The sequence below is a fragment of the Rhincodon typus genome, chromosome 24, assembly GCF_021869965.1.
Source record: "Rhincodon typus isolate 14 chromosome 24, sRhiTyp1.1, whole genome shotgun sequence".
NCBI lineage: Eukaryota > Metazoa > Chordata > Chondrichthyes > Orectolobiformes > Rhincodontidae > Rhincodon > Rhincodon typus.
This window is the reverse complement of record NC_063355.1, coordinates 33931860-33942399: the sequence shown is the minus strand read 5'-3', so window position 1 is coordinate 33942399 and position 10540 is coordinate 33931860. Positions and strand designations below refer to the sequence as shown.

The 10540-nt window shown below is 40.3% G+C and overlaps 1 protein-coding gene across 1 annotated transcript in view; it reads left to right on the top strand.

The window, feature by feature from the left end:
- The first annotated feature begins 673 nt into the window (after positions 1 to 673).
- morc2 (MORC family CW-type zinc finger 2) overlaps positions 674 to 10540 on the top strand; it is a 43389-nt gene continuing 33522 nt past the window's right edge. The window contains exons 1-5 of the mRNA XM_048611498.1: positions 674 to 780; positions 1780 to 1905; positions 2846 to 2925; positions 4202 to 4284; positions 5134 to 5219. Of these exons, the coding sequence (XP_048467455.1) occupies positions 701 to 780; positions 1780 to 1905; positions 2846 to 2925; positions 4202 to 4284; positions 5134 to 5219 (455 nt within the window). The 5' untranslated portion in view covers positions 674 to 700. The remainder of the gene's footprint in view (positions 781 to 1779; positions 1906 to 2845; positions 2926 to 4201; positions 4285 to 5133; positions 5220 to 10540) is intronic.

The following is a 10540-nucleotide window of genomic DNA, read 5'->3' as shown; positions in this document are numbered from 1 at the left end:
CTAATTGAAAGTTACAGAATACTCAATGGCCTGGACAGAGTGGACATTGCGAAGATGTTTCCATTGGCAGGCGAGACGAGGATCCGAGGGCACACCTTTGAATAAAGGGAAGACCCTTTAGAATGGAGATAAGGAGAAACTCCAGCCAGAGCGTGGTGAATCTATGGAATTTATTGCCACAGAAGGCTGTGGAAGCCAGGTCATTGAGTATATTTAAGACAGGTTCTTGATTGTCAAAGGGATCAAGGGTTATGGGGAGAAAGCGGAAGAATGGTTTGAGAAACTTATCAGCCATGATTGAATGGCAGAGCAGACTCGATGGGCCAAAAGGAGCAGAAATTAGGCCAATGTCTTAAGCTAAGAACTGAGTTTAATTGTATAAGGTCTTAGCTATTTGAGAAAAAGTAATGATATGAGTGTGATGAGCAAGAAAGAAAGTAGCATTTGACTAGCAAGTTTGTGAAGAAAAGCATTGCATTGAGGGGCAAAATGTTGTGCTTTGACATTTTATGATTCTTCCATTAATTGTTTACGAACTTTGGGGAAACTTTAAAGAATGTCCATAAAATTTATGATATGTCAAAGGATGTTAATGCTTCCGTATTCTTAATTAAGTATTTATTTAATATTTTGCTGCATCCTTAATGATTATTTTGAATCCTTTGCAGGAACATTGGTGATAGTTTACAACCTTAAACTGATGGATAATGGGGAACCAGAACTGGATGTTACCTCTGATCCTACAGATATTCTGATGGCTGGACCACAACTTGAAGGAGTGTAAGTAGTTAGACAGCAACACTATTGGGACATTTTGGTTTGGCAAAGCTAAACCACTTTAAGCAGATTAATTTGTCATTAATAAACTTGACACTTTACTGACGATTTGACATAATCCCAGAAGTTGAGAAAATCACTGTGAAACGAACTGGAGTTTGTCTTTTCGAGTAATGGATGTGGAGTGTAAACCCATGGGGTTAGATACAGGGCATCATATCAAAATATTGCTGTGTGTGGAACCATTGGATGAAGTCCCACTAAACGGCAGTGCTTTCTCGCTGGTGCTGTAAAATTATAGTATCGGTTTATTGTACATTTCCATGGAGAAAGTTGATTCTGAAGTCTTTTTGTTATCCTAGAGTGCAAATAAACTTAATTATTAAACGAAATATATTGAGGCACAGACCGAACTTCAATTCTGCACAATGGTTTATGGTTGTCACAAAAGTTCATCAACTTCGAATTTTTCAGACATCATATATATTCTTATTTAACAATCAAAAACAGTCAACAAGGTGGTGATAAAATCTGAAGACCTAGTTCCCAGGCTACCGTCAACTGTTAACAGAATTATAAAGACAAATAAGGATTTTGCTTCTATCTACCCAATTTTCTCAATTCAGCATGAAAAAAAAATGAATAAAGTTTCAACTATAACCATCATTTAAAATATTTTTTAAAATCTTAGTTTAACCCGATGTCCCTCTCTCTTTCTGTAATGGTACTCTGTACGTGTCGCTTAAAGGTTGTTATGGGAGGATCTCTGTGTCTTTTCCTCATTTCTTTCCCCTCCTTACCCAGCCACTCTGTGCCCCCTGTCAAATTTGTGATGGTTTAATATTACTGTGGAGATGGTTGAAAGACTTACCCTGGTAGTTAGCCTCTGTTCTGGAAAATAGATCTCTGAGCCTCCTATGAGTGAGGAGACAGCTGAAGATTACTGTGATTGCTGGCGACTTAAGAATTATTTTTGTTCTTATACAAATGTTTATTTTGTAGAAAACCTGAGCGGCGTTCCTTCAGGGCATACACAGCTGTACTGTACATTGACCCTAGGATGAGAATTTTCATTCAAGGTCACAAGGTCCGAACAAAACGACTCTCCTGCTGCTTGTTTAGACCCAGGTAAAATCAGGGACCTTTATAGATAAGAGAATTGCATCTTATTTCATGATTTCATGATGTCCTAAAGTGCTTCACAGTCAATTAAGCGCAGTGCAATTGCTATCAAAAGTAAGTTGCTATTGAAGTGCAGGAAAAGTAGCAACAGGTTTATACAAAGAAGTATGGTAATGAACAGATAATTTGTTTTCAATAGTATTGGTTGTAGGATGTATGGTGACCTGAATGTTGGGACGATATTGGAGACAAAAATAGAAATTGCTGGAAAAGCTCAACAGGTCTGGCAGCATCTGTGGAGAGAAATCAAAGTTAACGTTTCAGGTCAAGTGACCCTTCCTTGTCAACCCAAAACGTTAACTTTGATTTCTCTCCACAGATGCTGCCAGACCTGTTGAGCTTTTCCAGCAATTTCCATCTTTGATCTGATTTGCAGCATCCTGCAGTTGTTTCGGTTTTTATTGGGGAAAAATTCTTCTGCTCTTTTACAAATTAGTATCATTTATCTTTTATATCCATTTGAAAGAGGAGATCTGTCAGAGTAACATCTCTGCTAAAAGGCGAAACCTCTTGACAGTATAGCTAGAGTTCTAGACTTTGAGCCCAAGACTCTGGACTAGGATTTGTTTGTATATATGAAAGCAGTGATTCAATGAAGCTGAAGTATGAAGCAGCTCTGATTTAGTTGATTTTAGGAACCAGCTTAGAACTGAGTACCTTCTCAAATTCCTGTGTTGTTATTTCCTTGAAAACGAGACTTTCTTTGTGTTTGGTGATCAAATAAATACTAATTAATTGTTTAATAAATTAATAACTATGCTAGATAACCTTAGTTTTTATATGTAAATTGAATTTGAGAATACTTTTTATACACCATCTTAGCATTGACAATTTTAAGTTAGTGCATCTTGGTCTGTGCTCTGATTAACTTCTCTCCGTTTCATAGAATGTACAAGTATTCATCAAATCGGTTTAAGACCCGTGCAGAACAGGAAGTGAAAAAAGCTGAACATCTGATGAAAATAGGTATGTTGAGACAGGAAGAATAATATGTAACATTTTTCCATTTTATAATTTTAAGGATGTTAAATGTTATAAATGAAGCATTAGAAATGTTTTTCAGTGGTTGTATCTTGATTATTTGTCAGCTAAATGCACCCCTTGGATGGAAGTTAGCTGTGTCAGCCCGGTTTACCCCAAGTTAAGTTCTGGTTTATATTGAATTAAATGGTTTTCAGGTGGGAATGAAGGGAAATAAGTTGGCACATTATACTTGACGGGGGAAGCAGGAAAAGTTCCTTCTACTTACAATTCAGTGACCTCTGCTGAAGTAAAGTTTTGAGAGTACTGGTACTTCGCCACTTTACATCAGAACATACTGTTCTCAGTTGCATATTTGACTGCGGGCAGGGCAGATTTATAGATTTAATTCTGAATGATTCTATAAATTCTAATAGTGCTGTCCTTAATCTGACTGAGAAACGTTTTTTAATCATTAAGGGAATCAAGGCTTATGAGGAAAGTGGAGCAGACTTGATGGGCTGAATGACTGACTTCTGCTCAATTTATTAAATCAATAACAGTTTGTTTTACTTTTGTGAAGATAACATTATATGTCCCTAGGAGATTGAGGAGAATTAGATTAGAAGAATTGACAGCAATTGCCAAAATTATGGTTGAATAAATTAATTTTGTGGAGCTGTTACAGGATATGGAGAGAATTGGCATGGCATAGGTACATGGGCTTGGCTATGAGGACTTTTGTAACGTAAAAGGCACAAAATGAAGCCGAGCCAACCCATTCAATTTATTTTACTTTCCACTCGGGCATGTATTCCTAATCCTATTTAACAGCACGATTTAAGGGAGTTTGTTGTACTAGGTGGAGCTATCAGTTGAGGGTATTGAAACCCATTTTGGTCCGTGCATTACTCTATCATGTGGCTTGTTAAGCCATTAAGGAAGCATTGATCACTGAAAATGCAGAATGTGCTCATCTTAACATTTAGTGCTGTAATCCATCATTTGGTATGATGTAGGTTCTCATACCTGTATTCGTTTTGCATATCCTCATCTTGGATGTATTAGGCAAAGCAAAAGCAAGCTTCCTGAACAGGTTTATATTCAAGTTGCAGAGGCCAGAGCACCATTGCCAAAAGCTGCAGTCATATAGTGATGTTCAGGACAAAGTCAACTTCAAACATGAGCTCTAATTTCTTAGATTTTTCTAATCGGGTATTTGTGTGTTTCTGGATTCTTAATGCTCACTAAGTGAAACAATATCTCGTTTTGTTGTTTTCAGCTGAGGAGAAATCACGGGAAGCGGAAAGCAAAGCACGGGCCCTGGTATTGAAGTTGGGAGATGACTTGAGCAGGGAATCGAGGGTGAGCCGATTTGATTTGCATTTTGAACAAGTGCACCATAATTGTTTGTGTGTGGCTAAAAGAACGTGCCAGAGGGTATGGGCGCTCTTAAATTTATAGATGTCCGATTATTTGGAGTAGCCACCTTTTCTCAGGGAATTACAGTGCAGCAGAGGTTAAGTTGTTTGTTTTTATCCATTTGGGTATCAAAGGAGTCTGTTTCCTCTATCAAATTATCAACATTGTTACTTTGATTCGAAATCCTTGCAGTTTATTTGTCTTTTTATATGTAAAAGTAAACAGTTAACTATTTTCTTCAGTGTTAAATTTATTTTGCTGGCAGTATCTTCAACTGTTTGGTAACTTGTTCAAAAAGTAAAATGAAGATTTGGTTTTACCTTCTAATATGTTAAAATTGGATGCCTAGAACAGGACGGGACTTCATCTGAGATCTGGTTATTCAAAATGAAGTGCTCAGAGCTATGGTTAATGAATCTTTAAGACAACGTTGTACCAAGGATCTGCAAGATGAAAAGGCTGAATTTACTGCTCGATCATAAAGTTTAGCCCAAGGGTTTGCCAAGGCTAATTTTCGATCCAAAACATGTTAGCCTTAGGACTTTTGTCTTTGAAATTATCTAATTGTATATAAATAAAGTCAGAACTTTACAAATCTTTGTCTTTTAACATGTGCCAGGTTGAAGCATTTAATAGTACAATATAAGATGGTTAAATCCTGGAAGATGATTTGAGGAAGTGGTCCCTTAGGTATTTTCCTATGCAAGATCCAGTAGAAAAATTTCAGGGGTCCCTCCCCCCACTCCAACCAAAGAATAAAACATGCTAATTCAGATTGTCTCAACTTCACAGGTTCATCTACGACAGGTGCAGGATGCTGCCTTCAACCTAAGCAGAGAAGCTGATGTGAAAAAACGAATACACGAGGCGAAACTCAGGTATACATTACGTGGTAAGATTGTTCTGTGTTACATCAAGAAATGTGTTATTTTGCTTCTTTCCCATTCTTTCAGCACTGATTTTGATTTATTCTGGTTTAGTTGAGTATTTTGTTTTGAGAGAAACTAAATTATCAGAGGTCTTGGCCTGGCTCACTGACACTTTGTCTACAGTTAGATTAAACTTCTTGCCATAACTAGGACTTGAATGTACCATCTACTCAGTTGCAATACTAATGGAATTCTCTGCCAACAAAGGTGACATGTTTGGATGAGATGTTAGTTCAAAGCCCAAATATAAGAGATTCATTGGCGCGATCTGAAGAAAAGCATCAATTTTACGATATGGAAATGGGTGTTCGGCCCAACTAGTTCACGTTGGCATTGACCTGTCATGCAAGCAAATCGTCATCACTAGATTTACATGTATTTTGTATCTCTCTATTCCCGTTTTCCTACATCCATCTGCCCAATCTACTCATGAATATAAATAATTTTAAATATTTCTGTTGTCCCATAGTCTGTGTTGCTGGAATGAGGGGGAACAAAAACTCCAACTTAAATACTTCAGATTTTAGTTTTCTCACATCAGGCAATGTCATATGCAGGTGACATTGTATACTGTCAAATCTCATTCTCCTTCCTTTGATATAAAATCAAATATTGTAAATTGTTCTCTAATTGAGCTCTAATTTCATTACCTGTCAACTTACCCTTTAATTTTTGTGGCAAGCAACTCCTGGGGCAGGGTTGGCAGGAGAGTTCTATGGGAAATCAGCTATTCAAAACAGCCTCTGTTTAGGTTAGGTAGCAGAATTCCAGTCCTGAGGTGCGTAGGAACAAAGCATGGCCCCCTTGGTCAGAAATGTGTTGCAGCTGTGAAATTTGCTTAAAAGAAGTTGTGCACACTTTTCCAAAAGGAAATTGTAAGTGCAGTGTGGCTGACTGCAATGCACACATTATCCCGTCATCTTTATGACTTCTTGCTAGAGTTAATTCCATGTTCGCACGGTTCTTTGCACTAGCGCTCATTCTTCATGTACAAACTTAGACACACTCCACTGGAAAGCTGTTGACTACAGGAGGCATGGCAGCAGCATCCTGGCTGAACTAATACCCACACAATTCCTGGACGTTCTCAGGAGAGAACTTGTATGATAATACAAAAACAAATTGCTGGACAAACTCCGATCCGGCAGCATTTGTGGAGAGAAAGCAGAGTTAATGTTTTGTTTCAGATCTTCAGCATCTGCAGTTCTTTGTTTTATTGTAGTGATACTCCATTTCCACCTCCTCTACACAAACTTATGTTTTATCACTTGTTCTATTAGCATAACCTTTTGCCTTGCACCACTGTCTTTTTGTAATTTAATCTTCTCTTCTGACTACCCACTCTGAGACATTCCTTTTGTCCCATGCTCTTCTGTGTCTGTTTTCTCCCCCACAACTACTTGTCCTGCGCTGCTTAATTCTGATATATTCCAGGTATTCTCAGTTTTTGTGTTCATTCACAGGATATGGCCCTTGTTGACCAGGCCAGCATTTATTGCTCAAGTCTCTTTGCCCTTGAGAAGCCATGATGTGGAGGTACTGGTGTTGGACTGGGCTGGACAAAGTCAGAAATCACATGGCACCAGGTTATAGTCCAACAGGTTTATTTGAAAATACAAGCTTTCAGAGTTTTCAAATAAACTTGTTGGACTGTAACCTGGTGTCGTCTGATTTCTGACTTTGCCCTTGAGAAGATGGTGGTGGACTGCTACTTTGAACCACAGCAGTCCCAGCGTACACCCACAGTGCTGTTAGGAAGGGAGTTCTATGATATTGATCCAGGTGTGCAGTTCTGGTCTCACTGCTGTTGGGGGGATGTTGTGGGGTTTGAGGGGTTGGATTTGCAGGGATGTTGCTGGGATTGGAGGTTTTGGGCTGTGGGGGAAGGCTGGGTGGGCTTGGGCTGTTTTACCTGGAGCTTTGGGGGCTGAGGGGTGACCTTGTAGAGACTTGCGCAGTCATGGGGGGCATGGATGGTCTTTTCCCTTGGGTGGGGAGGTCCTTGGCTGGAGGGTGTGGGTTTGGGGTGGGAGTGGAGGGATTTTTGGGCACCTGGCGGAGAGGGTGGTACATGTCTGAGGTGCTGGAGGCTTGTGCAATAGCAACGTTTGGAGCATCTGGATGGATCTGTGGGTGGGAGAGCTGTGGGCTGGTGTTGGCAAATGGGATTGGATTGGATTGGAATGTCTGGTCGGCGTGAACAGATTGGGCTGTGGGGTCTGTTTCCTTGCTGTTCGGCTGTGCGACTCCATGAGTCGATAAGAAATGAGAAAGTTATAAAAAGGACATGAGGGGCAACTCTTTTTACAGACAGAATGGTTCGTGTGTGGAATGAACTGTCAAAGCAAGTGATGGATGTAGACACCGTTACAACATTTAAAAGACATTTAGATAGGTACATGAATAGGAAAAGTTTGGAGGGATATGGGCCAAATGCAGAAAAGTAGGTCGAGTTTAGTTTGGGAACATGGTTGGCATGGACTAATTGGACTGAAGGGTCTGTTTCCATGCTGTATGACTGAGTAGTCATGGAATGACCATATTGCTCCAAGTCAGGATGTTGTGTGGCTTTGAGGGGAATTTGCAGATGGTGGTACTTTCTGTGCAAATGTTGCCCTTGTCTTTCTTAGTGGTAGAAGTTACATGTTTAAAAGGTTCTGTTGAAAGGAGCCTTGGTGAGTTGTTGCTTCATGTCTTTTTAGATTGTGTATACTGTTAACACTGTTGGTGGTGAAGGAAGTGAATGTTTTCTGGATGTGCCAATCAAATAAATGCTTTGCCCTGGCTGTTGTCAAGCTTCTTGAGTGTTGTTGGAGCTGCACTCAAACAGGCAAGTGGACACTACTTCATCACACTCCTCTCTTGTGTCTTGTAGATGGTGGACAGGCTTTGGGGAGTCAGCAGGTGAGTGACAAGTTGCAAAGTTCCTAGCCTCAGACCTGCTGTTGTAATCACTATTTATAGAGTCCTAAAAGGTTTTAAAGCCTTCAATCCGTCATGTCCATGCCAGTCATCAAGTGCCTTTCTACTCTGGTTCCATTTTCTATCATTTGGCCCACAGTCTTGTGTGCCTTGGTGCCTCATTTCTTAAATGTTGTGATAGTACCTACCTCTTCCACTTTTTCAAGCAAAGTGATCAAGGTACTTACCACTTCTTTAAAAACAAATCCTTAAAACTACTTTACATCTCCTGCCCTTTAAATCTATGCCCCCTGATTATTGATCTCTTTAATAAAGTTTCTTCCTATCTAGCCTATCCATGCCCCTCATAATGTTATATACCTCAAACAGATCTTTCCTTGGCCTTCTCTGTTCCAAAGAAACAGCCCCAACCTATTTAGTCTCACTTCAAAGCTGAAACACTCCAGCTTGAGCTGGTGAATCTTCTCTGCATCCTCTCTATAGCGTGGTGATCAGATCTGCACACCGTATCACAGCTGTGGCCTACTAATGTTTTATATAGCTCCATCATATTCTCCTTGCTGTTTCAGTGATTATCTTGACTAATAGAAGTTAGTATCCCATATGCTTCTTAACCACCTTATTCACCTGTACTGCTGTCCTCAAGGATCTGTAGACGTACACACTAAGGTGCCACTGATCATCTGTGCTTCCTAGGGTCCTAGCATTCATTATGTATTTCTTTACCATGCATCACCGCAGACTTTCAGGGTTAAACTCCACTTGCCATTACTCTGCACACCTAACCAGCTTTATACATTGTTCTGTACTCTAAGGCTTCTCTCCTTTCTACTTATCGCACCACCAGTTTTCACGTCATGTGATCAAACCACTTGCGTTCATATCTAGATCATGAATGTACACTACAAGAAGCAAGCGACCCATCAGAGAACCCCCCACGTCACTGGACACAGGCTTCCAGAAACACAACCTGTGACCATCCCTTTCTGTCTTTTGCCACTGAGCCAGTTTTGAATCCAATTTGCCAAATTGCCCTAAATCTCATGTGCTTTTACCTTCTTGGTCAATTTCCCCATGTAAAACTTTTGTTAAAAGCCTACAAATGCCCATGAAGCTTGCATTCTCTGTGGTACCCTCCCATCTAGTCACCTCCATTTAAAAACTCAATTAGACATGTTAGATATGATCAGAGTCATGAAGTCATAGAGCATGGAAACAGATCCTATGGTCCAACTTATCTATGCTGACCAGGTTTCCCAAACTAAACTAGTCCCATTTGCCTGTGACAACAAGGTGCAGGGCTGGATGAACACAGCAGGCCAAGCAGCATCATAGGAGCAGAAAGGCTGACGTTGAAGGGCCTAGGCCCTTCATCAGAAAAGGGGGAGGGGAAGGGGGTTCTGAAATAAATAGGGAGAGAGTGGGAGGCGGATAGAAGATGGATAGAGGAGAGGATAGGTGGTCGTGTTTGGCCTGTAACTCTAAACTTTACTTATTCATGTACCTGTCCAAATGTCTTTTAAATGTTGTAACTGTACCTGCAACAACCACTTCCTCTGGAATTTCATTCCATATACACACCACCCTCTGTGTGGAAGAAGTTGCCATTCAGGTCCCTTTTAAATCTTTCCCCTCTAACCTTAAACATGCCCTCCAGTTTTGAACTCCCCTACCCTAGGGAAAAGACCTTTGCTATTCACCTTACCTATGCCCCTCATGATTTATAAACCTCTATAAAGTCACCCCTATACCCCATGGAAAAAATGTCCAGCCTATCCCGCCTCTCCTTATAACTTAAACCCACCAGTCCACAACATGCTTATTTATGCTTGTAAGTTTTTTGTGCAGTCTCTCAAGCTTAACAACATCCTTCCTATAGAATGGTGACCATGATTGAATGCATTATTCTAAAAGTGGTTGCACCAATGTTCTGTACAGCCACAACATAACATCTTAACTCCTATACTCAGTGCACTGACCAATGAAGGCAAGTGTTCCCATTGCCGACTTCACCATCCTGCCTACCTGCGACTCCACTTTCCAGGAACTACGCACCTTTGCCTTTAGGTGTCTTTGTTCGGCAACACACCCCAGGGCCCTATCATTAAATGTGTCAGCCCTGCCCTGGTTTGTCTTAGCAAAATACAATACCTCACATTTATTTAAATTAAACTCCATCTCTAGTTCTGAGCCTATTGGCCGAACTGATCAAGATCCAGTTGTAGATAACCTTCTTCACCACCAGTTTTGGTGTCATCCACAAACTTGTTAACCATGCTTCCCGTTATTCTCATCCAAGTCGTTTATGTAAATGACAAAACAGTGGACCCAGCACTGATCCCTGTGAA